The sequence below is a fragment of the Phoca vitulina genome, unplaced genomic scaffold (genome assembly GCF_004348235.1).
Source record: "Phoca vitulina isolate PV1807 unplaced genomic scaffold, GSC_HSeal_1.0 scaffold4, whole genome shotgun sequence".
NCBI classification, from domain to species: domain Eukaryota; kingdom Metazoa; phylum Chordata; class Mammalia; order Carnivora; family Phocidae; genus Phoca; species Phoca vitulina.
Genome location: NW_022589707.1, coordinates 49,409,137 through 49,435,582, shown reverse-complemented (window position 1 = coordinate 49,435,582; position 26,446 = coordinate 49,409,137). Strand labels below are relative to the sequence as shown.

Sequence of the window (26,446 nt, the reverse complement as noted above, 5' to 3'; positions counted from 1 at the left end):
GTTTTACTTACCTTTTAATAATTAATAATAATTAATAATTTCCCTCTCCCATTTAAAAGTCATTTTCCGTACTGGTATAAACAACATATTTAAATTTTTCTGCATCAGTGACCTTACCTAGTGGCAAACTGAATGAGTGCATTTTGAAGAGTCTGCCTAATTTCAAGAAGAAAAGATTCATCATCACTTAGTGTATAATACCAATACTGGACATAATCCCTCAAGGAAAACTGGATAACCTAAAACAAAAATATTGGGAAAAAACACAGCTTTTTAGGATTTAAAAAGTATCAGCAGCAAACTAAAACCTGAAAGGATTATTTACCAATTTATATTTACTCTCTACATACTAAATTGTGATTAACAAAAAAAAAAAAAAAACTGCCTTCATTACAAAAGGACTGATATGCTAAAAAACTATTTCAAAAAATTTTAAATTATTTTGGTGTCCCAATTCACCCACTGCCCAAATTTTTTAAAAATTAGAGTTACCTATGGTCAACCCCTACCCATATTGAGGTAAGACAGAGGTGCAAAAAAAATAAATTTTCAATGCTATAATATAATGAGTTTTAATTAGCTTGATGGAATGAGGTGCAAAATAATGCCAACTGACCCTAATTCTCAAAAAGAAACCACTTTTCCAAGATTATATCATCAGATTTGCTGCAATCAAATTACAAAAAAAAAACACAGGAGTTCACTTAAATCGAATAACTTTGATACTGCCAACAGTATTAAATCAGTCAATACATCAAATAATACAACTTGATGTATATTATTTTTGAAAATCAGATAAACTAAATATGGGTTTAACTATAAAAGAAATGTTAGAATTTTAAAGAACACATAATAATCATATAATCAAACATCAATGAAAACTATCTGGAGGGAGAATAATTTTTAATTCTAATTTTTTAAGATTTCTGAATCAAATCAGGTATATCCATTTAAAAAACTATAATACAAATTGTCTGATTTGCCAAAACACTAAGCTTATGCATCAGCTAAAGAGCATTTTAACTTTAAAATAATTAGAAACATTATCAAATAGGTCAGCAAAAACTTTATTAAATGCAAATTCAAACAAAAGGCTTTAAATACTACATAAACCACTTCATTATAAATGATTTCATAAATAAGGCAGTATCTTTAAGTACAGAATCCAAGAAGAGCATTACAGTGAATTTCCAGCATATTACATAAATAGCAAAAATTATTTCCTGGTATTTTCTTTCTTTTTTGTTTTTTTCATTTCCTTGTATTTTCAAAAGAAATATACCTTACAACACAATATAAGGAATTCAAATACCACATACGAAAACTCACTTGCTGGAGAGGCTCATCAATTATATTGGCACCTGTCAATCTTCTATCAATCTTTATAGTCCTGGCTTCTCGTTTCATTTCTTCTAAGCACTTAAAGGAAATCACAACATTTTACTGCATAGTTTCTTGATTTAAAATCTGTATAGTTTACCTCTAACTTGCAACTTCCCTGTCATTTCAAGTCAGTCAGTAACCTTATTTCTCAATGCTCTGATACAAACCAAAGACTATTTCTCAAGTTAACACAGCTAGACACCGAGGAAAAAAAATCTATTGTTATCCTCAAAAGTTTAGTAAAATTGGCAAATATTATTTAGAATGTGAGAAAACTGAAAATGTAAGATATACTATTGTTGTATTTCAACGAAACTTTAAAACCATAAGTTAGTGTTTCAGGTGAATCACTTGTCTTTATTAAACTGTGCTCCTCTTCTCCCTTCCCCCTCCCAGCCCAAAACAGTATAGCAGGTGCCAAATAAAATTTTTTTAATTAATTTTATTTAGGCATGATTTTTAGCAACAAAAGAAAATGAATTTCTCTATTTCTCTGTAGTGTTCAGTAAGACCAGTGGCCTGGAAATAAAGTGAAAAGTAGTGGGACACTCTTCAGTTAAAAATACAAACAAACAAAAAACAAAAACAAACAAAAAAAAGTACAAATATACATATAAAACATACACTTCAAATTATAACATGCAACCTCCAAGGATAGGGTGAAATTCTTTTATTTCAGTAATATAAAGTAATACTGTATATAACTATCTCTGCATCTCCTACATCTTAGCACATAATGGACAAGTTAGTAACTGTAAAGGTAAGATACTGGCATTAACTCCAGATCATTTTGTCTCTTTTCATACAAGATGAAACAAACCATCCCAATACCACAAGAACTGAAGACAATGCAAATCTAAAGCCTACTTATAGTACCAAATTCCAATTTTACTTATAGAATATGGTATCAAAAAATGGAAAATATGCCAACATTCAAGATGATATAAATATAACTGGGCCTAAATTATTAAAATTATAGATACTGCATAGCCTAATAGTAAGCTGTATTTTTCAAGTCAGTTAAAAAAGAATACCCATTTTCTTTTCTCTAGTTTCTATGCAATTCATTTCATTTCAAATTTTGAAATCCTGTGTTAAGATAGTAGGAAGAGGCCCCAAATTTCTATCTTTTCCTAAAATTTGCATTCCCACTCTTAACATCTAACACTATAAAAGTTTTCAAAATAATCTTTTAAAATGTATTTTCTAAGCATGATCAGAAAGTGTCCCATAAGTTTATACTGAGCATCAGTGGATTATAGGAACATCTGCCAAGCCATATACAGATGATCACATTACCATCATTTCATAGAACAAGACTTTGAGGTTTTACATTCCTTTACCCTATTTACCTTAGGAATCCCAGTTGACGTTGGAGGAAGAAATGAGTGTTCACACTGCTCTAGGTACTTCTCTGAGTTTGTTTTTCCAAACAGGAGAGTAACCACAAAACCCCTGGGGAAGAAAAAATTCAATTATAGAAACAAAAACAAAATTCTTTTATAACTTAACACATCTATTAACCAAAGATATTTTTCAGATTTAATAGATGGTTTATCACTCACTAAAAAATCAGCTTTTGACTTCAGCAAGGCAAGTAATTGACTGTTATGTTCTGAAGTTTAAAACAACTATAAACATTCTGTGAACTTCTACAAGAATGCCTTTCAAACTTTTCATATAAATGTTTCATAAAGAATCCCAGGCAACAAGTTCAAACTTTTGGAAAATCAGCCCTTGCTAAATAAGTAGGCTAGGTAACCAAGGATGAAGACAAATGAGATCTAAATCTATAGCTAAAATCACACATTTCTATAGTTCTCTTAACTAATTAATGTGAGACAGTAATGTAACTTGCCATTATGGCAACAGAATAAGCAATTAAAGTCCAAAGAAGAAAAAAAAGATATAGTTTATAATCAGACCGGAATTTAAAAATACATATAAATACATTCCAAAGGCTAATTATTTTTTTAAAACAATTATAGAGTTAAGGTAAGATAAAAACTGGCTTAAAACTGTTTTACTCTAAGTATTGACTAAATGCTATCAATATTTCCTATATTTAAAATTTACCAGTTAAATCTAAGCACCACTAAGTAGACAGGAAATCCATAACAGAAAAACATCAAATTCTAACTTTATAATAATCTTATAGTAATCTTACAACAATTCAACCGCTGTTGTGACAAGAAGGGAACTATGAAAAATTAAATATGGATCAGCCTCAACTACTAAAAGGAAGGTTCTCAAAGTCCTCTGCTTTTTGTGGCTATCTGCTGCTCTTTAGTACAAGGACCACAAAAGCTGAAAGATGAGTTGAGAAAACAAAGTCAAATCAGCCCATGTTATCAATTCTGTTTTTGTTTCTTTTTAAAAAAGCTAGCCTTGGAACAATAAATTTAATCTGTCTTGCATCTGATATTATTACTAAGAATCAAGTTGGCCCCATATTTCAGTTATACCTAGCGATAAGCAGATTTAGACATAATTAAATGCTTATATTAACTATGTATTTCTAAAATTATCATGAGACAGACTGATAAAACACTAACCTTTGTCCAAAGAATAATAGTAGGAAAGTAAACTAAGGAACAGTCTAATCTTACAAAGCACCTGTTTCAGCCTTGAGGTTTAAGTAAAAACAGGTGCTACAAATGACTGCATCATGCAACCTAACAGAATTCCATTAAATAACCCATAACACAGTGTCAATAGTATCCCCCCAAAAAAACACATAATACAAAAAAACTCTGATTTTCCTTCCAAAAGTTATCTTTATAATAGAAAATACGGAGTTAGCTTTGACTATCAGCAAATCATATACATTATCAACACTGTAGATGGTTAACTGCAGAATTTTAAACAAAGGTGGTTTCCATAGGAATGTATTAATTGCTCTCAAACTTGCATTTTATAGAAGGAAAAAAAAGTATCTTAAAAACTTAGACAATAAAAAAACACACTAAAACCAAGAAATGATTATATGAAATGTAATTATTTTACTTGAGATTGATATTTAAAAGCCTGTATTTGCTCTTCCAATTCATAAGGCTTTATAAACTATACTAAGTTACATCAAAGAAAAAACAATCATTCCTTTCTAATTATAGCCAAAATAGGAAAGATTTGATTCAGGAACTATGGTAGTCATTGACCATAACTGAGTAATCTAGAAATGCTTAATTAATCCCCTGAGAGAATTCTGGGAGGCTTTCTAGTACTTAAGTTGGAAGTCCCCTTACTATGGCAGTGAATTTCACTGAGATTAACAATCTTGAACAGAACATCAGACCAGAACATTTATGATATAGCATGAAGTTGGAATTTCAGACCTTACCATGTGACTCTTAATATTATCTAAAAAGTTTTTAGTGATCCTAGCATGCCATCTAATATCCCATCTTATCTAAAAATTTTTACAGAACTTTAGAAGTATCTAAAATCAATTTTGATTACTCCCTGATAAATCTGCAGACTCAAAAAGGAAATAAGAAAGGTTACCAAGACTTTGAAATGCATGGACTCCTCACCCTTCCCCTCTTCCAAAACTTTATATGGAGCACTTTAGTATGAGAAATAATTCTCCACCCCTCCAACTTCCAAGGGTTCCTAGGGCTCCTACTGACAAAGAAAGCTACAATTTTCTCCCTTTCTGAAATATTGGAAAATAGTCTGAAATCATTCTCTTTCACTTTTGCCAAGGGTTTATTCAATTCATGAAAGAGAAGAACTCTCTCCTTTTCAGAGAAACATCTCCTCAAAACAGCCTCCTTTCCAATCAGTAAAAGCAGCCATGACTCTGTGGGGAAGAGGCGCAACCGTACAGCTATGCAACCATTCTGCTCTGGTCTTCATTTGTGACAAAGAAGTGTAATTTAGGAAGCCCAGGGAGCTGCAGACCTACAGTCTTCAACAACCTTAGTCAATAAAGATATTCAAAATTCCATCTATCTGGTCCTGATGGCTTATTTCTCATTGTTTCAGTATCCAGTACCATATCTAAGCAATTATAATGAAACCGTTAAATCTAAAATAAATGCAGTTTTAGGGATAGTCCTTGAGGTAGCTGCTTGATTTGATTCTCACTTGTTTCATAAACAGTGGGTGCACTCCCTCTGAAAAGGCCACACAGAACTTTCAAACCCTATCGTGAAAGAGGTGGGAGGTGGTAAGTACAATCAGAAACCACTCCTTGAGTGTCTCATATAGTCTTTCAGGATGCAGTTTATATATCCTATTCAATTCATCTAAGTTCTCTAAACCTATAGATTCCAATAACTCCTCCAAATATTTGGAGCCTCAAAAGAGTTTTTAAAAAGAACTCAAAAGTATTCATACCACAAATAATTACATAAACGTATCTTATATATACATACATACACACAAGCATATATATAAATATATATAACAACAAAATACTCGCTCAGTTACATAGTAACAACAAAATACTCGCTCAGTTAAGCTACCTTGGTTTGAGTATCTAAGTAACAAGCAACCACCTCTCTTTTCTATACTTTTCTTAGATACAATTCACATCTGAACCAAATGCTCCACATAGGAAGCTATACTAAATCATGACTGAAACCTCTCTTGCGAACGTTTATCAACTCAATGTAAAGCATAATCAAATAAACAATGAAGAGAAAATAGCAAAATCAGGTGTTTGAATTTTCTGTAACAAAATGACAGCATTCACTAAGGGAAATAATTAATATTATTGTATGAAGTCTAATCAATGAAACAGTATCTTCTATACTATGTAAAACTTGATGAATCATCTCAATTTAACTTACTTATCTTGTTAATATTGTAATAGATAAAAAATTTTCAACTTAAAACATAATAACAACACCAAAAGGAATAAAAAATCTTTAAAACTTTTCAAATTATACAAAAAAGTTTTATACCATCAAAAAATTTTTTGAAGATGACTATCCATATTTCTGGTACAAATAACTATCACCACCACTTTAATTATATTGCATATCTTAATTTTATTTTATTTAACTTTGGTAAAAAAATAATTTGCAAAAATAGCATTCACAAATCATACTACCATTTCTCATGGTCATTTTTTTTCTTCTTATTGAGGTTTCATGGTGATTTGTTTCAATTTCTAACAAGTGTATGACATTTGAATTTTAAGATTATCATTGAGAATACTTACCCACCCACAAAGCAGAGGATATAAAAGGCCAAATAAAATATTACAAAGGGTCCAAAGGTTATTAGAGAAAGGACAATGCCAAGGCTTCCCCATCCCCATATGGATAGACTGGTCTGAAATAAAGCAAAGAAAAAAAATGTTTAATAAATAAATGTCCATATGAATTAGAAAAGAACCAACAAAACTTTTACATAGTTTTACATTTCTCCTTTTAAACATATACAGTTACTGTTTCAGTAATTGTTACGTATTTACTTTTGAAAATGTTTACATTCTTAGAGCTTTATCTCCAAGAAACAACATACAAAATCTATACGCAGAAAGGTATTTAAGTACATCAGCAATGATTTTTTAAAAATGTAGTGACAATGTAAATGCACAGCAAGCAATCATTACACAAATTGTTGAATGATATGTTGGCATGAGAAATGGTAAAAAAAAAAAAAAGTATTTATGAAAACATTTATATATAACAAGTTAGGTAGACTACAAAGTTGTACTTGTTTAGAATATTTCATTTTAAAACTAAGTTCCAACAAAACTACAGCATAACAAGACATTTTTAAAAAATTAAAATTTCAAAGTAAGAAATCCACATCTCACCGAAAATTGTTTACTCAAATTGTGTCCAGAAATTTGTAAAATTATGATTGCACAACTTCCAAATTTCAATTACCAACATACACCATAAGCTCAAAAAACATCTCCAAAAATTCTCAGTCCTTAAAAATAAACAAAAACCCCTATTTTGTTTAGAATTATACTGTATTATATATTTAAAATACTCCTTTTATTGAAGGCAAACTGGATTTTAGCAATTTAAGTAATTATGAATAAATAAACGTATTCAATTCAACAAGTTCCTACATCCATTTGCCTTGTACTGTGAGGTCCACAAAGGAAGCATTTGTCCCATTCCTGCCATCAAGGAGCACAGAGAAGAATGTCTTACAGGAATGAAACAATTAGACACTGAACCAAAAGAAAATAATAAAAAGCATTATAAGATGCTAAAGTGAACAAAATTAATGACCAGAAAACTATGGAATGGACAATAAGTTCTATGGATTACGAGAGAAAGGACAGTTTTATTTATTCACTCATTCGCCAGTCACTGACTGCTTTCTATGTGCTATAAGCACAAGGTGCTGGGGAAACCACAAGGAATAAAACATACCCTCACAAGGCTACATGCTAGTAAGGAGACAAAGACAAGCACACTCTGATAAATTTACAGACTTCTGTTAAGTTTACATTCCAGAAGGGGAAAAAAAAAATAATAAATAAATTTATAGTTATATCAGATGGGGATAAGTGCTATGGAGAAAAATAAAGTAACTACATGTGGTTGCTATGTAAGTTATATATATATGACTATATAAGAAGCTCTCAACCAGATGACATATGAACAGAAATCTTAGAATTTATTTAAGGAGAATTTATAATAATGAGTCTTCCTAGCCCAAGTAATATTTTTCCATTTGTTCATATTCTCTTTTATGTCACTCTGGGGAAGTTTTTTTAAATTTCTTCTTTTATATAAGGCTGGTGCAATTCTTACTCATTTGTAATTTTACTATCCTTTTTCCTCATCCCGGCCATTTCTTTTTTTTTAAGATTTTATTTATTTATTTGAGAGAGAGAGAAAGAAAGAGCACAAGCAGGGGGAGCAGCCAAGGGAGAGGAAGAGGCAGGCTCCCCGCCAAGCAGGAAGCCCAATGTGAGGCTCCATCCCAGGAGCCTGGGATCATGACTTGAGCTGAATGCAGCCGCTCAACGGACTGAGCCACCCAGGCGCCCCCATCCTGGCCACTTTTTTTTTTTTTAAAGATTCTATTTACTCATTTGAGACACAGAGATACAGAGAGAGAGAGAAAGCATGAGCGGGGGAGAGGCAGAGGGAGAGGGAGAAGCAGGCTTCCCACTGAGCCAGGAGCCTGATGTGGGGCTTGATCCCAAGACCCTGGGATCATGACCTGAGCCGAAGGCAGATGCTTAACCACCTGAGCCACCCAGGCGCCCCTCCTGGCCACTTTTTAACCAGAGAACAGAAAGCCCTGCTGATGAAGTTTCTGCTTTGCCCTCATGATTTCCTCCCTGAATCAGCTGGGGATACTATTTCACCTACACAAGTGGTCTCTGACTCCTAAGAGCTGAAAGTAAGCCAGGGAGATTTAGAATAAAGTACAGAGCAGTCTAATCCCTCTGACAATACTTCTGCTGAACACCCCAGTACCTGGATCCACATTACAGTACTGCCAGATACCCAACTATGTAAAACAGATGCTATTTCTCAAGATTCACTCAAAACCTTATCCACTGACTTCCCTGCAAAGAGTTCTCATAAACTCTCAGGAAAGCTGAAACCAGACTATGACCCAGATATTTTATTCAAACTACTTTCTTGAATGAGGTCTGACCTAATATTTGCAATATTATTCTTTCTTTACAAAGTTAGATTTATGCTTGCTAGCCAGTTTTTCAAAGCTAAACAACTTACTGTTTAGATATATTAAGAGGTTTTAAAAATGAACCAAGCAGCTACCGCTATAGATAAAGGAAGAGAGCATAAGAAATGTAATATTTCTTCTTCTGTTTGAATCATACCTCTCACAATTAAAAAAATTTTCAAAGAAGAATCACAATTAGTTAATATGGGGAAGATTATTAAATGTAGCAGTTAGTTAACATGGGGAGATGCTTGAATGTCTAAAACCCAATCTTATCTCCTCTCATTTGAAAATGGCAGCAAAATGATCAAAACACAAATTTTTATTCATTCAATAAATATTTGTCAATACCTACTACAATGTGCCAGGTACTAATGATTTAGCGTGAACAAAACAGACATTACTGTTATATTAAAAAAAAAAACTAAAAAAGAAGACCCTTTCTTTAATTTTGAGAGAAATTTTTATATTACATAGACTAATAAAATTACACATTTTCAATCAAGCAAGTCACGTGTTCATTTGCTTTGTAGTTAATCTCTTACAATAGTTAACTTCAAATTTTAAACTGTTCATTGAAACACCAGAATAGTGAATTGTGCAAAACTAGAAAGTTTTATATTATTCTTACTGTTCCCACATATATATACACACATATATATAACTGGCTGATATTATTATGTTATTATTTGGTGAGATTAAAGAAAACAATTGATTTTATACCATATAAAAATTGAGTTCTAATTATTTCCTAAGATGATACAAGATGATACAATTTAGGATCATTTTGGACCACATCAGAAACTTTCTACAAATTCAAACAGGTATTAATTACCTCAAAAGTTGACCTAACGTGGAAGCCAAAAAATAGAAATAAATCTCTATTACAGTGATTTACATTAAAATAATACTTGATATATTATCATTTTCTTCTCTAAATACAATAATCAATGCTAAAAATATCCTTGCTATCTGATTCCCTAGAACCACTGACCCACCAACTGGGCACTGGAAGAAACCTTCGAACATCATCTACTCCGGTACTTTTTAAACTTTAAGAATCTTAAATGCAGACTCTTAAAATGCAGATGCTAATCCATTATGTCTGTGGTTCTTTCACTTCCAACAAGCTATCAGAACTGTTTAGAACTTAAGACAACTATATATTTATAATTCCCCTTAAATTAATCTCTAGGTCCACAAAACCTTATTCACAAACTCCAAAACCTAAAAAGCTTTGAGAACCAAAACTATACAAGACATTCTACATACTTTACCTCATTTATTTCTCAGAACAACTTACTAAATAATCATAAGTTAGGATAGCATAGTGCCCAAACAATATGGACTCTGGAGTTAGACTGAGTGCAAATCTTACCTTTACTATTTATTAGTTAGATAACCACTACACACCTTAATTTCCTCAACTATGTCATTTGTCTGTTGTGGGGAGTAAATAAATGAGTCCAATGTCTAGTGTTCATTATTATTCTTAGTCTAGTAACAAAGAAACTAAGGCACAGAGAAGCTTAAAAAAAACTCCCTAAGGTCATGCAAGCTAATAAGTTTAAGAGTGAGATTTGATCCTAGGCAAATCCCAACTTCTTATTAAACCTTAAAATTTGTCACTGACAACTGCTTGAAGTTAAATTACATTAAGAAAAAAAATGCTAAAATCATTGAGTGCTTTCTTTTATCCAAATATTATTCAGTTTTTTAATATGCCTCCCAAGAAATCAGTCAGAAAATGACTTGTAATGAATGTAATAAATCCCTGGTCTGAATATGAAGTATATAATTTTTATTATTAGACAATCAATTTAACCATGTATACTCTACATAAATAATGGAAATAATTTCAGTTTCAAAGGGTGTCAATTCATTAGCGTGTCCTGACACCTGTATGTATCAGTTTGGCCTTGAGCATAGGGACATGCAGAAATAAAAAATGACCCCTGCTGCCAAGATGCTTAAGAACCAAGAAATGACAATACAAAGGATCATATATACCTCCTGACAAAAGCAAGTAGAAATAATTTACCTTGTAATATTTTATGCCTATCAAGTCCTACTGACATTTATCTTACTTGATCCTCACCACACACTTTTATGATAGGGAAGGCAGCATAATATGGTACTAAAAATAAAAAGTTAGGAAATTATAGGTTCCAGTTTGCCACTAACATTCTGTGTAACTTCTGCAAAATCACTCATTGATCCAGAATTCCTATTAAGCAGGCTCTCAAGTCAAGTCTAACTATAGCAGATTGGTTAAGTAACTGTGCTAGTATGACACAGCTATTTCGATACAAAGCCAGACCTAGAGTCTCCTGGCTGCAGGTGGAGAATGGAGCTAAGTGGAAACAGCTATTTTAGATCACATAAAAAAAACACATTGTCAGAGCTCCCACGAAATGAACATTGGACTCTGAGATGTCAGTAGAATGGGTCAACCACACCCAGAGTTATAATGAGCTGGTGTATGTGAACACATTATGTGGCACAGGGCAGCCAGACAGCGCTGAGGATCTTAAAATTGATACTTCAGTGCCAACTTGGGTCATAGAAATCATAGGAGTTTAACAACAAAAGTAAGTACCCAAAAGAAGACTGGCCTTATTACAACTATAAATTGTTTTCCTCCCACCTTATTCCACTTACAATAAGTTGGAAGTTGTTCTCCAAGTAATTTCGATGGCATATACTCCTGACACGGAACCTGTCTCATTCAACATTATATAATAATTTAACCAAAGCCTGGTACAAAGAAGCTGCTCACTAAAAATGGAAATATTTAATTTACTAACTAGAGAAATGAAATGGAGGGAATGGAAAGAGAAGGGAGGGGAGAAAAGGAGAAGACAGGGGAAAGGGGAAATGGCAAGACAAGGAAAAGGTCTAGGAAAAGTGAAAACAAAAAGGACCCTAAATTGAAGTGTTCCTCCACCACCTACCTTATGGCTTTAGGCAGAGCTATACATTCCTTCCAGTACAACCCATACCAAATTCCTACCCGCAAAAAAAAAAAAAAGTCACCCAAAAATCTGGACCTTGTTCTTCCATGGAACTGATGAACAAAAAAGTGTTCTTTTGGCTGTCTCAATATATGCTGACAGTAACCCACATCATTACTTCCTTTATGGGGAGGAAACCACAGAATAGCAGCCACACAGGGATCATCAATACATTTGCTGGGGCAACTGGTCCCAAACCCCTCTTTTCATACAAGGGAATAAAGGGACAAGAGAATAAAGATCCTCTTCTACTCACTCCTATTTAAGATGCCTAGCATATTCTTGGGAGGATGATTAAAGACTACTGTGATAGGGTGTTTTCAATTCAGTTGTTGAGCCAGGAAAGATAGAGGGCCTGTGGAAAGGATAGATACCTCAATCAATGACCCTGGTCTCCAAGATGGCTAACTGCCCAGCTGGCAAAAATAACACCTACTAGATACCAGGAGAGTTTCTCCTACCTCTTCCAACTGGGGGTATGTATTTTTAGTTCTTTGATAATAGAACTCTCTCCCTTACAACAGGAGTATATTGTTCAACTGTTATACATTTTGAAGAATGAATTATGTACATATATATAGTTGACAACCTGAACAAACCCTTCACTTTTTATTAGAGCAGTAGTTATAAAAGGTCATAGACTACCATACAGTTACACACAATTAGGACTCCTAGCATCTAATGACAAATATAAGCTACAATAAATTAGTGTTTTTTAAACTAGATACTATCAATTACAAAATACCTATACACAGTTTGAAAACAATAGCAGGAACGTTCATAATATGTATTTATTTATTCAGGATACCAACTAAGCTAGGCTGCAGACCACCTTCTCATTCCCACAGCCCATACACTGGGAATCACTGAATTGGGGTCTTGAAATAACTACAGTATTGATAAAAAAACAAAAGATGGTATTTATTCAGCACTTTCTCTTACACAGGAAAAATCATAAAAGTATCTAAAATGTGGATGGGACAGTATAGCAAAGAATAGTCTTAACAGGCTTCCAATAAATACTCAAAGCCTCAAATTGAAAAACTGCTTTATCAAGCTTTCCTGAATTTCTGTTAAAAGATCTAGTAGATACACAAGGCTGAATTAAATTAACCAAAAGAGCTTTTCAGAGACAACATATTTCTAGGTATACATATTGTTTTGGAGCCTATATAATGTAATAAATAACTCAATAAATTAAAGTAAAGATATCTAAATAATAAATAAGCCTCCAATCTCCATCAAAAAGAAAGAAAACAGATTCTTTTCCTAATGTTCCCATTTGGCAAATGGAAGTCTATCTTTAATTTGTTTATGAATGAGACTGACATATATATGTGTACATACATATGACGTGTGTATAAATGTGTTTGTGTGTGTGTATATATATATATACATATATTTGACATACAAAAAGGAAAAGTATTCCCTTAAAAATAACTGATTAAAGCAAAAGTTTTAAAGCCACCAAAGAATAAGACAGTTAAATTTCTAATTACATGCTACTAGAATCCAACAAGATATCAGAACAGAAAATACCAATCCTGTGTATTTTGCAAATTGTATTTTTTTATCAGCATATTTACCCTGGTTATTTTTAAAATTCAACTACATACTAATAAAGTATGTATAGGTATCATTCAGCTAAGTAAGGGACAGAATTATAAATATACACACATTTGCTTATTTTTTTTAATGTGAGGATGTAGAGAAACTTTTTTAACTGATCTATGAGGAATGAAGAAAATGGGGTAGGAGAAGGGATAAGAACTAGACATCTGAAAACACCTTGTTGTGTAGATCTGATTTTGTGATGGTATAAATATTTTACATACAAAAGAATTTAAAAAGCAATCACTAGGGACGCCTGGGTGCTCAGTCTGTTAAGCATCTGCCTTCGACTCAGGTCATGATCCCAGGGTCATGGGATCGAGTCCTGCATCGGGCTCCTTGCTCAGTGGGGAGCCTGCTTCTCCCTCTCCCACTCCCCCTGCTTGTGCTCATGCACTCTCACTCTCACTCTGACAAATAAATAAAATCTTTAAAAAAAAAAAAAAAGGGCGGGGCGCCTGGGTGGCTCAGTCGGTAAGCGGCTGCCTTCGGCTCAGGTCATGATCCCAGGGTCCTGGGATCGAGCCCCGCATCGGGCTCCCTGCTCAGAAGGAAGTCTGCTTCTCCCTCTCCCATTCCCCCTGCTTGTGTTCCCTCTCTCGCTGTGTCTCTCTCTGTCAAATAAAAATCTTTAAAAAAAAAAAAAAAAAAAAAAAAAGGGCAAGAAAGAGACAGGCTAAGTAAGTAATGAGTTTCAGTATCCTACTTTGTGGTTATGTACACATTTTATATAAGAACTACTGTCCTTCAAAATAATTATTTTGGGGGGTTTCACATGATTCTGTAACAATCACGTAGCTATGTACTGGGTCTTAATTACACAAAGATGAATCAGTTTCTGCCCTCAATATGCTCACAAACTAAATAAATACACATGTAATGATAACATAAAAATGTGATGTGTTACTATAAAAAGATTTACATTTTGTAAATCTTCTTATAAGCCTCCAGAGCTTATAAAGTATTCAAACTCCTTTGAAATTGTCTTCCATAGGCAATTTTGCAGTTAAGAAAATCAATCTCTTTTCTTTACAGTTACCCACTTTTTTCCATCAAAATGGTACTACACAAAACTGATTATAAACTTTATGTACTAAAGTTCTGGTAATTTCCAAAAGTAAAAACTCCAAGTGAACAAAGATTCACAAATGCTAAGACTATTGAAGAGTGTGCCACAGAGAAAGTACTCTTTGATTGAAAAGTAGGACAGAGAATATCATTTGCTTACTGAACTTAAGCCCAATGCTCAAGGCTATTTGCATTTTTATGTCTAAATATATTTAAAGATTCCATTTATAAATGGCAACAAAGTAAGCTGTGAGGGATAAATGCACTATTTAAGAATTTCCAAAAAGCTACATGTAATCAAAGACATTCCTTTCAACAAATGGTGCTAGAAAAAAACAAACATCCACATGCAAAAAAAAAAAAAAAAAGTGAATCTAAGACAACAGATCTTAGAATTGTCATAAAAATTAACTCAAAATCACAGACCTGAAAGTAAACGACAAAACTATAATACTCCATAAGATAACACAGGAGAAAAACTACATGACCTTGAGTAGAGTGATACCTTTTTAGCTACACCACCACTACAGAGTAAGAGAAGGGGGGTGAGAGAGGAAGGTATGATACCAACTATAAAACATTCTAGAACAAGCAAAACTATGGAGACAATAGAAAGATCAGTGGCTGGTGGGGAGTGGGAAGGGACAAGATAGGGAGATGAATAGGTTAGAGTACAGAGAATTTTTAAGAGACTGAAAATAGCCAGCGTGGTATTATGATGGATATAGGTTATTATACTTCTGCTCAAACCCACCAAATATACACCACCACAAGGTACACTGCGGACTTTGGGGGATTATCATGCATCAATATAAATTCAGCCTCGACAACAAAAATCTACCATTCTTGTGAGTGATAGAGAAGGGAGACTATGCATATATGGGAGGAGAGGGTAAATGGGAAATCTTTGTACCTTCCTCTAAATTTTGTTGTAAATTGAAAACTGTTCCCCAAAAAGTCTTTAAAAAAAACTACATATAAATAATCACAAGTACAAAAAGATTTTACAAAGGAAGAAAATGATAACAAATTGGCACCAGTCATGAATTATAATAAACTGTCAACCTTATCAATGCCCAAAAGAACAAATGCTAAAAGTCAAACAGCTCAAAATTCATTCACCTTTTAATAAAATGTAAAAAAAAATAATTTTTTATGATATTAAAATTAACTGTTTAGATTCATTTCATGGATTTCATAATCTCTCACCTTAGTAGGGGAAACTAGGGATCCACCACTCTGATACAGAAAACGCTAAGAGAAACTACAAACATATATAAAGTATGTATCACATAGTTATGGGAAATTATTAGATGATCAAAATTTTAGTTGATATAATACATTAGCACATACTTCAACTAATTCCACTTAGACTCCCCTCTCCACCCAAAGAAAATCACACTTCCTTTATTCAGGAGCACCTAGTATATAAATACCTCTCATAATCTAATCTGATATCACATACCTATCAAAAGCCAATGAAGGGGCACCCGGGTGGCTCAGTTGGTTAACTGGCTGCCTTTGGCTCAGATTATGATCCCGGGGTCCTGGGATCGAGCCCTGCATCAGGCTCCCTGCTCAGCAGAGAGCCTGTTTCTCCCTCTCCCTCTGCCTGCCTCTCTGCCTACTTGTGCTCTCTCTCTCTCTGTCAAATAATAAAATCTTAAAAAAAAAAAAAGGCCAATGAAATCAAGAATTAATCATCAAATTCTAACATTTTGTGGCACTTTTTTTAAATATAATTTTTAATTGTAAGATCTAATTTTTAAACAAATGCAATTTATTTACAAGGGAAAGCTGTTGCTAAAACATGCACAATCAAAACTATGAAACTTCCACTTGTAAGAATCCTTACTCCTCCCTCCCACGAAGAACAAACAGAAAAGCCAAAGGTCAGTTCCAACAAATCTCCCTGATTTTCTCATGGAATGAGTAGGAGACTTCCTATAAAAAAATTCTTTACTTTGACTCAACAAAAATAAATAAATCAAGATAATACAGTAAGCCCTAACAAATTACACTCTGAGTTAGTTTAGTAAATCAGGTGTTCTGAACTTGAATCTGACAGAAACATTATTTATGTGGGTTGCATTCTTGGGGCAAAACAACAGAGTACAGTAGGGGACGGTGAGAGAGAAAGAGACAGGGACAGAAACAAAGAGACAGTGAGAGAGAGGAGAGGGAGGGTGTTTTAATTCTGTACTTAAATATGCAGGATAAAATAATAAGAAAAATATCTTCCTTAACTGACCATGGTGCTCAGAATCAAGACCTCAGCAAATAAGGAGCTGAAGGTAACAAGAATTCACTGTCAGGATACTTACTGCAGATTGGATAAATCTCCGCCCATTTGACTTCAAGACCCAATTATTATTCAATCTTCCAAACCAAGGGATTGAGCCTGTCTCTTTTGCCACTATAGTCTTCCGTGGCTTCCAGTCAAGTTTCCTTTCTTACCCTCGTAGGCAAGAGAACAAAACATATCTCAAATATCTTAGTAGGTGATGCTGGTTGATCTTCTTTACAAAGAATTTAAGTTTTGAGAAAGGGATCAAAACCTGGTGTGTTTTATTTGGCCAACATAGTATTTTTTTTAAAAAAATTCTGAATAAACATTTAAAACACCACATACAAATCAGGATTTCCGGCTTTTCTTAAAAAATGAAAAATTTGGGGGCAACTGGGTGGCTCAGTTGGTTAAGCATCTGCCTTTGTCTCAGGTCATGATCCCAGGGTCCTGGGATCCAGCCCAGAGTCAGGCTCCCTGCTCAGCGGGGAGCCTGCTTCTCCCTCTCCCTCTGCTGCTCCCCCTGCTTGTGCTCGCTTGCTCTCTCTCTCTCTCTGCGTCAAATAAATAAATAAGTAAAATCTTTTTTAAAAAATGAAAAATCTGGAATCAGTAGAATTATATCCCTGCAAGGCAACAATGAGATAAAAGTGAGTGGCAACAAGCCCCATGAAAATGAGCCAAGAACAGGAGTTCAGTGTTGCCACAGTACCAACAATTGCAGAAAGGTCCATCTGATTCTAAGTCCAAGATATAATTTATCATCATAACTTCACAGCTGTTTTAAAGATGCAAAATACTGGTCTACAACTATGTCATTATCAAAAGTGGGAAAACAAAAGATAAACCAAGAGTATTATGTTTTAAAAATGGCAGATAGCCTATTACTTAGTTGAAGCAAAGGTATAAATACATACGCCTACTTCATGAAGGAATCTATTCACATACCTGAGTTAGGCCTTTCCTTTTCTCTAGTCTGACAACAAACACTTAAAGAAGAATAAACTAATAGCCTGAAGAAGAATCCAATGGATGAAAAAGGGAAGGAAGAAAACAAGGAAATCATAAATAGGGACTGCAAGGAGGAAATCTCTGAAATCTGTTAAAGTGGTTAAGAATAAAAGGAAATAAAAGAGATCAAGTAAAATTAATACTGCTTTGCAAGTATGCCCTTGATCATCTTTAAAGAAAAAAAAAAAAAAGCCTGCAATTCCCAAGATACTGTTTTCACTTTCGTAGAGTCTTCTACATATGTAATCCCTGAATAATCTTGTTTTCTAATCTACTACTTTTCACTGCCTCATATGTACTCTGACTTTCAAAACTATGCCTCCAGCCCAAATATGCCTCGAGTGTCTAAAACTTACACTGAACTGCATACGTAACACTTCTGCCTAAATTTCTCATGGGTACCTCAAATTCATCATGTCCAAAAATAAACTCATTACATACCCTAAATATCTCCTATATTCCCTTCCTTAAAAGGAGCATCAGTGCCTATCCAATTACTGAAAAGATAAATCTCAAAGTTATCTTGGACTGTCCCCTCTTGGAATTGTCACATCCAACTAATTATACTTTATATCCTAAATATAAAAAATCTTGGGGCCCTCCCCTCTTCACCACTAAAGCCTTAGACAAGACCTTTATTATAGCCTGCAAGACTACAATTCCTGCCTCCCCTCTATTCTATCCTCCTTACTGCTAAAATGACCTTTAGAAAAGATTCTGAAATACCTAGTTATTCCATGAGCACAACTTGTTCTCCTGTGTCTATCCTCTAGTATGGATTACCTTTCCTGTTTAGCAAGAATCTCTATCAAGTTCCCTTCAAGAACTAGCTCAAACTTACATATTCCATCAAATAAATCCTCCCTCATAAGCACATCTCTCTCAGCAGATAGAACGTTCAGTCCTTGCATTCTCTGCCTCCATAGCACTATTTAAAATTCTACAGTTATTTATATATATCTGCCTTTTCTAGACTGGAAGCTTCCTTCATTCATTGATCAAACATTTACTGAGAGGGCACCTGGGTGGCTCAGTCGGTTAAGCATCTGCCTTGGGCTCAGGTCATGATCCCAGGGTCCTGTGTCAGGCTTCCTGCTCAGTGAGAGAGTCTGCTTCTCCCCTTCCCTCTGCCCCTTACTCCCATTCGTGCTCTCTCCCTCTCTCTTGCTCACTCTCTCTCAAATAAATAAAATCTTAAAAAAAACAAAACAAAAAACACTTACTGAGGTCTATCATATGCCCACCGTAGCCAGGCTCTGTGATTTAAAAGATAAGCATTGTTCTTGGCCTCAAGAAGCTCACAGTCTTGTGGAAGAGAATCACATATATATATAAATATAAAACAATAGCATGCATCAGCTATTACAAGGCACTAAGAAGGAGCATGTGATCTGACCCAGCACGAAGGGAAGAAAGGACAGCAAATCAGAGGAAGTATCCAGAAAAGGTGATACCTAAGACCAGTCTCAGAGGGTAAAAGAACATAGCCAGATAAAGAACAGGGAAACTGCTAAAGAGAAGACAACAGGAGTAGGCACTGAAGCAAGAAACACTTCCATGGGGAAGCCAATGAAGGTTGTTTTTAAAAAGTAGATTGTGAGAAGCATATGGGATATACAAGTTTAAATCATTCTATCAACTACCTGCACAAATTGAAACAGGCAAACCTGGAGGCAGAAAAACCTAAGAAGGGCAATTACGTCATATTACCTAAAAGCCAGAAATATGGCAAAGGTAGTAGGCATGCACAAAAGTCTATAAACTGGAGAAGTATCTATATGACTCAACCAATAGATGTTGTGATTAACTGCATGGAGCATGAGAAAAAGCCATCATCATAGCTTTTTAACCTTGAGTAATAACTGACTGAACAGATAGTCACCCCAAACAACATACGTGAGAACAGGGTTGGGGAACAGTGTGTTTATTGTTTTGTTTTGTGGATGAAGGAGTCAAGTTCACTAAGGGACATGTCAAGGGTAATATACAAGATCTCAAGTGAAGGTAGCCAGCAAGCAACTGGATATAGTAATATAAGTTATTTTCAAGGGAATACTCTGGCTAGAGATATAGAATTTGAAGTTACAAACAGTAATCTTACAAACTGGAATGAAGCAGATCAAGATCAGCAAGTCAAGAATGAAATACTGAAATATTTTAAGGCAGAAAAAGAAAAACAAAGCCCATAATGACGACTGAGAAGGCATGCTTAGAAAGGTATAAAAAGAATCAGGAATGGGTGGAGTCCCAGAAGCTATGAGAACAGTATCTCCCCAAGAAAGAAGTAATGAGCAGTATCCAAAAGCTAGAGAATAGTTCAGTAACATATAAACTAGTAAATATCCAGGGGACTTGACAACTTGACAACTAGAAGGTAACTGATGATTTTACTGAGAGCAGGATCAATACATTAGTAATATAGAACCCCACTGCAGTAGGTTTAGGAATGAACGGGAAGAGATTTGTAGGCATGTTGGGCTCCAGGGAAATATCTAGGAAAAAGAGTACAGGTGAAATAGATGTGACTCAAAGGTACAAAGAGAGCTGAACCTCTAATTAATTGCAAGAGGGACAGCTGTTTCCAAAATTTAAAGTTTCTTTTAGGACAGGGAATGTACCATGTTCAACTTCATCTCCCCACAGCTAGCAAGATTCCTGGAATGTAATACAATTCAAAGCGTCTGTGATATGCATGAATACATGAATGAATTCAGGAGGAGACCCCTTTTGTTATACAATAAACAATCTGACAAAAAAAGGGGCGGAGAGCTAAAAAGAAATATCCCCTAGAAGCATGTATCTAGAACTGATAACTTGAGAGTTATGACTTCAGAGATTCATTTACAATTAATGAACTTAGCAATGCACAAATGTATAGGATATGATGTCCCATGCTAAGATCTGTTCAGTCTTTGTCATCCAAATGTAAGATCTATTTAGGAGTTTATAAAACAAACCAGTTTTTGTTTGAAATACAAAACCAGTAATTGTTACATCTGTAAAAGGCAGGTTTTATCTGCCTATCCCATCCTGTTATCCACAAGCCCCAAGAATCATACTATCCTATCTACCTCCCCCCCCCCCCCCCCGCAAATTCACCCTGGTCTAGACCAGGTATGTGCACACCTAACACAAAGGAAGCCAACTTACTGTTTTACAGACAATGTATACCTTGTGAGACCTGGCTCCATCAATGATCTGAGCTAGGCTCTCTCTCTCAGTAACTTGAAAATGTACAAATTGTAGCCAGCCAATGATGGGCAATGAATCTGAAAAAGAATACGTACATTTTGGGGCTGGGGTGGCCATTTTAAGGGACATATAGGCCAATAAGTAAGCAAGGAAGCCAACTGAGAGAAAAACTGAAAATGAAGCAAATACATTCTGAAAAGCTGAGATGAGAGACTTTGTAGTTACCTGTAAGAGAGAAAAAGAAAGTGGGAGGGAGTGAGAAAGAAAGGGGGGTGGAAAGAAGGAGAGAGGGAGGGAGAGGAAGAGAGGGAAACAGAGAGTTGAGAGCTTAGCTTTTTAGTTCCCATAGGACCAGCTGCATTCCATTTTACTTCCCTGAATTCTCCTTTTTATATGAGGTAATGGAGGTATATTTCTGTTCCTTACAATCAAGATTCCCAACTGGAAAGTCCTAAATAAGATTAGATAAATGCCAGGAACACAGAGCCGTTTTTGTTTTTTCTAAGTCACTTTAACACAGAAGTAGTTAGGAATTCTGGCTTCTAATCATAGCTCTGCTCTAAGACATCATGCAAATCTGAGCAATCAAAATGCTCTCAACTTTTGTTTACTCACTTTGAAGAGACAGATTTGGATTATAGACCTCCTATACTTAAATGGCTTAAAAATTAACTTGCAATGATCATGTGAGGGGTGTGTACATGTGTACACATAACAAATTCAAAGATATATATACTCTTAAAGCAACCCTTTGGAAGTCTCTTGTGAATTTTTCTAACTACATGAAAGATGTAAACTTGGGAGTATAAAACGGCTTTCTCCTAAGACCCCAGAAATCCATAAAGCAGCACCCAAAGCAAATGTAGTAACTATGTCAAATTATGAAACTTCCTTTCTAGACAAGCAAGGTACTCACCTGATACACTGCCTTCCTTCTTGGACTTTGCTCAAAAATGACTGCCTACCATACCTTAAATGATCTTCTGAGGGATTCCTTAAGAATACAGCACCACGCTCTGAATCACATAAATGACCCCCAGCATGTAGGACCACAGACAGCTATAACGGTGGATTTCTATAGCTGATTTAATGTTCTGTAACATGGCCTGGCAGTAAAGCCCTATCAAATAACACAGACAGCCTAGAGAAAATGGTGACTCTCATCCAACCAATAAGATCTTCTCTTAAGACTGTCAGTTGGTGCTAAGAGGGATAAAAGCAACAGTAACACAGTAACAGAAAGTCAACTGTAATAGCAAAGCACTAGCACAGGGATTAACAAACGTCTAATTCTAAAGAGGGTCGGTCACAAGGTAACCAGGTAGCTAACCAGGCAGGGCAGCCATGTCTGTTCTATTGTGAAGCATGAATATCTAATAAAGCTCTTATTTTACTGATTCCATCATGTATCTTTATAATAAAATTCTTGTCATCTAAAGTAATTCCATGCTTTGCATGTTAAAAAAAAAAAAAAAAAAGCCTAACATACCTAATACTTTTCATAAAGCTAAATAAATGCATTCTGTGTACGTGTTAGATCTCTAGCTTCTAAAACTAAAGCAAAAATAATAATAATAATAATGACCTTCAGATTCTTTCCTCAAGGACTATAAATATAGGTTTATACTCTTATTTGGAGTAAGAAATTTTCTCTGTTAACAGGAAAACTCAATTAAGTCTTCTTCTAGAGTTGACATTAGCTTAACTTTTTTTTTTCTTTCTTGGAAAAGAGATAATTTAGTAAAGGCCATTTTATGACAATTAAAATGAAATAAAAAATGAAATACTGAAAAAAAACTGGCAGACTTCAATAATGACAGAGGGTCATTATTTAGTCCAACTAAATCAAAATCAGCCTTACCTCAAAAACTTAAGAGATTTGAGGACTATTTAACCCATCTTAAGCATTTACTTAAAATCTTCTAAAAAATCCATCTACCAAGTGTAATACAAAGCACTGTTTTAATAAAGACATTAAAGTGATGGGATGGTCCCAAAATTTTTGAGATAAAAAAACAAACTGCCAAGCCTTGCCAATTGATCCCCAAAACACAAGTGGAAGACACAGAAATTTGACCTGTACTTCAGGCCATTAAATCCTACAAATAACTTCTTGAAAGTACCCAAAGTACCCAAAATAACCCATGTTATTTCTTCTTTCTGATTATTTCCATGTTATTTTGATAAATAAATGATAGTAAATAAACTGACATTTACTTAGACTTCTAAAATCATTCTCAAAGGTTCTAAGAACATAAATATTGTAAGGGAAAAGAAGAAGTACAATTTCAACTCAGTTTGAACGAAAAGAACAAACCAAAATAAAATTCAATAAACCAATAAACTGGGAAAAAAAAAAACATGGTTGAAAATCTGCTTAAGCCCTATCAAGTGAGAGCTCATACCTTTAAAAAAAAACAAAACAAAACTCTTCTTTGGCTCATTTTCTTTTCAAGCCACCATGATCTTACCATAGTGGAATAGAGGGGAAGCAAACAACAAATAAACAAAACTGGGGGATATGTAAAATGATAAGGCCTGACATGAAACAGTTACCATATGATCAGAAATTTCACTTCTAGGTATATACCCCAAAGGACTGAAAACTCAAATACATGCACATATATGTTCACAGCACCACTATTCATAATAGCTAAAAGATGGAAGTGGCCCAAATGTCCATCAACAAATGAATGGATAAACAAATTATGGTATCTACATACAAAAGAGTATTATTCGGCCATAAAAAAGGAATGATGTAGGGGCGCCTGGGTGGCTCAGTCGTTAAGCGTCTGCCTTCAGCTCAGGTCATGATCCCGGGGTCCCAGGATCGAGCCCCACATCGGGCTCCCTGCTCAGGGGAAGCCTGCTTCTTCCTCTCCCACTCCCCCCGCTTGTGTTCCCTCTCTCACTGTATCTCTCTCTCTCAAATAAATAAATAAAATAAAATAAAAAAAAGAATGAGGTACTGATACATGCTACAACATGGATACATTGTGCTAAATGAAAGAAGCCAGACACACAAGGTCAAATATTGTATGATTCCATTTATATGAAATATCCAGAATAGATAAATCCATAGAGACAGAATGCAGAATGACAGATGCCAACCTCTGGGAAGTGAGGGAATAGGGAGTAAATGGGGAGCAACTATAATGAATACAGTCTTCTTTTTGGGGTGATGAAAATGTTTTGGAGCTAGACAGGGTGGTGGTTGCACAAGACTGTGACTGTACTAAATGCCAATGAACTGTTCACTTTAAAATGGTTAACTCTGTTATGTCAATTTCAAGTTCACCTCAATTTTTTAAAAATTAAAAAAAAAAAAAACTGGGTCAGTTGTTAGAAGACACAATTTCTAGACCCGGGTTCTAGGCCAGCTACTTATAGCTGACCTCTCTGAGCCTCAATTTCTTCATCTGTAAACAGGTTGGAAACAGATGATATCCAAGGTTCCTCTCATTTAACTGGTGCTCTATATCTGCAGCTCTGAATTTTTAAAGAATTGTATCATATAGGAATTTACCTGAAAAACAAAGCATGAAGTACTGGTTAATGTTCTCAACAACAGTTGTGCAGGAAAGTCATTAGAAAGTTTAACAAAATTGCTTCTCATAATGACTTTAAATAGAAGTGGACATAAACATTAAAAGTCAATTCAATGAAGGCAATTCTGCAAAGAGTAAAACTAATGTGTTCTAAGATTATAGTTTTCTAGCAATCAAACTATATCCAAGGGCAGAAATTAGAGAATCTAACTACAATTATAAACAAATAAAAAATAAATGAAAGACAATCTATAAGAGAGGTTAGACTAAATTAACTCCAAATTTAACTCTAAATTAAAGAGTATCAATTCTTTTGGGCTTTGGGACCATACAGCCTGAGATCGCTTTGTGTTGGTTGTCTAGCTTTCTGATTTAGAGTTAATCCACATACACCTATAAATCAAATAAACCATAAAAAAGAGACTAGTGTTCTCAACCCTACTTTTATAAGGTGGAGAAAACAGCAGACAAATAAGCAAACCCAAAGGTTTCCTCAGGAAGCAGCTCTGGATATACTCCAACATAACAAATATTGACCTGAGTTACCAGAATTTCCCACCAAACAGTAGAGTAGAAATCATTTTGGCCTAGAAATTTCAAGCCAAAAGATGTCAGCTATCACAGCCAAAGAAAAATCTTAACATTCCTATGAATCATCTGAATCTGTATTGTTAAAACTCAGCTGTGAGAGGGGCGCCTGGGTGGCTCAGTCGTTAAGCACCTGGCTTCCGCTCAGGTCATGATCCCAGCGTCCTGGGATCAAGCCCCACGTCAGGCTCCCTGCTCAGTAGGAAGCCTGCTTCTCCCTTTCCCACTCCCCCTGCTTGTGTTCCCTCTCTCGCTGTGTCTCTCTGTGTCAAATAAATAAATAAAATATTTACAAAAAAATAAAAATAAAAACACTAAACTGTGAGATAAAACCACAGATGACTAAGACAACTGACTTGCTGTGTAGTTTTTAAATAAATATCAACTGACTTTTAGAAAAATGGATACCATTCATATCCAGCTTAATATCAGGAAAGCCAATGAACGCAATCCAAAAAGAAAAGGAGAAGGAGCACTATTTAGCATAACTGTGCCTCAATTTTCACCTTGATAAGTACATTTGAAAACAATGAATACAAAAGATATAAAAATGCATGTAATAACCCAGCTGTTACAAGCATCCTTTTGATGTACCCTAAATCCCCATGACCTATCATAGGCTTCATCTACTTGGTGTCATAGCCTCAAAAAATTACTTTTAGTTTCATAATTTAAGCACATATGAAGATCACTGTATGCAAAATCATCTAATTAAACAAAGCATAAAAGCTTTAATCATGACATATATTTTGCTTAGTAAAAGCACATGGATTTTAATTACTAGTTAACATGATACACTATAATTACGCAAAAAGTCTTGTTTTCCACTTAGCATACAATTTTCTTATCTCTACATCAAGCTGTTATTAAATTTACTACATAACTACTTACCTTATTTTGACCAAAAATATACTGAAAAAATTTTTAAATGTTTTGAATCAACTCTTCATTCAAAACTAATTTCATAGTACATATGCATAACTAGGGTAGCTCTTTCAGACTGCAAGTATTATACTTTGAAAAGCTTTAATTTTAAAAGAAGAATTTGCTGCACTCTGTGACAGGGAGGTCTGATGATCACATTTTCCAAGTTTAACAGTGCAAGAAAATCAAGTTACATGTCA

The 26,446-nt window shown here is 34.5% G+C and overlaps 1 protein-coding gene across 3 annotated transcripts in view; it reads right to left on the bottom strand.

Moving 5' to 3' along the window:
• The window catches only part of SNX13 (sorting nexin 13), a 123,240-nt gene that overhangs the window by 75,387 nt on the left and 21,407 nt on the right, over positions 1 to 26,446 (bottom strand). Inside the window, exons 2-6 of one of the 3 annotated variants that reach the window (XM_032401994.1) lie at positions 24,582 to 24,712; positions 6,554 to 6,666; positions 2,736 to 2,838; positions 1,330 to 1,419; positions 118 to 239 (exon numbers count right to left, since the gene is read on the bottom strand). In XM_032401994.1, the coding sequence (XP_032257885.1) occupies positions 118 to 239; positions 1,330 to 1,419; positions 2,736 to 2,838; positions 6,554 to 6,666; positions 24,582 to 24,605 (452 nt within the window). In that variant the 5' untranslated portion in view covers positions 24,606 to 24,712. Of the gene's footprint in view, positions 1 to 117; positions 240 to 1,329; positions 1,420 to 2,735; positions 2,839 to 6,553; positions 6,667 to 24,581; positions 24,713 to 26,446 lie in introns of those variants that run through there. The other 2 variants (XM_032401993.1, XM_032401995.1) reach the window with 2 other exon arrangements.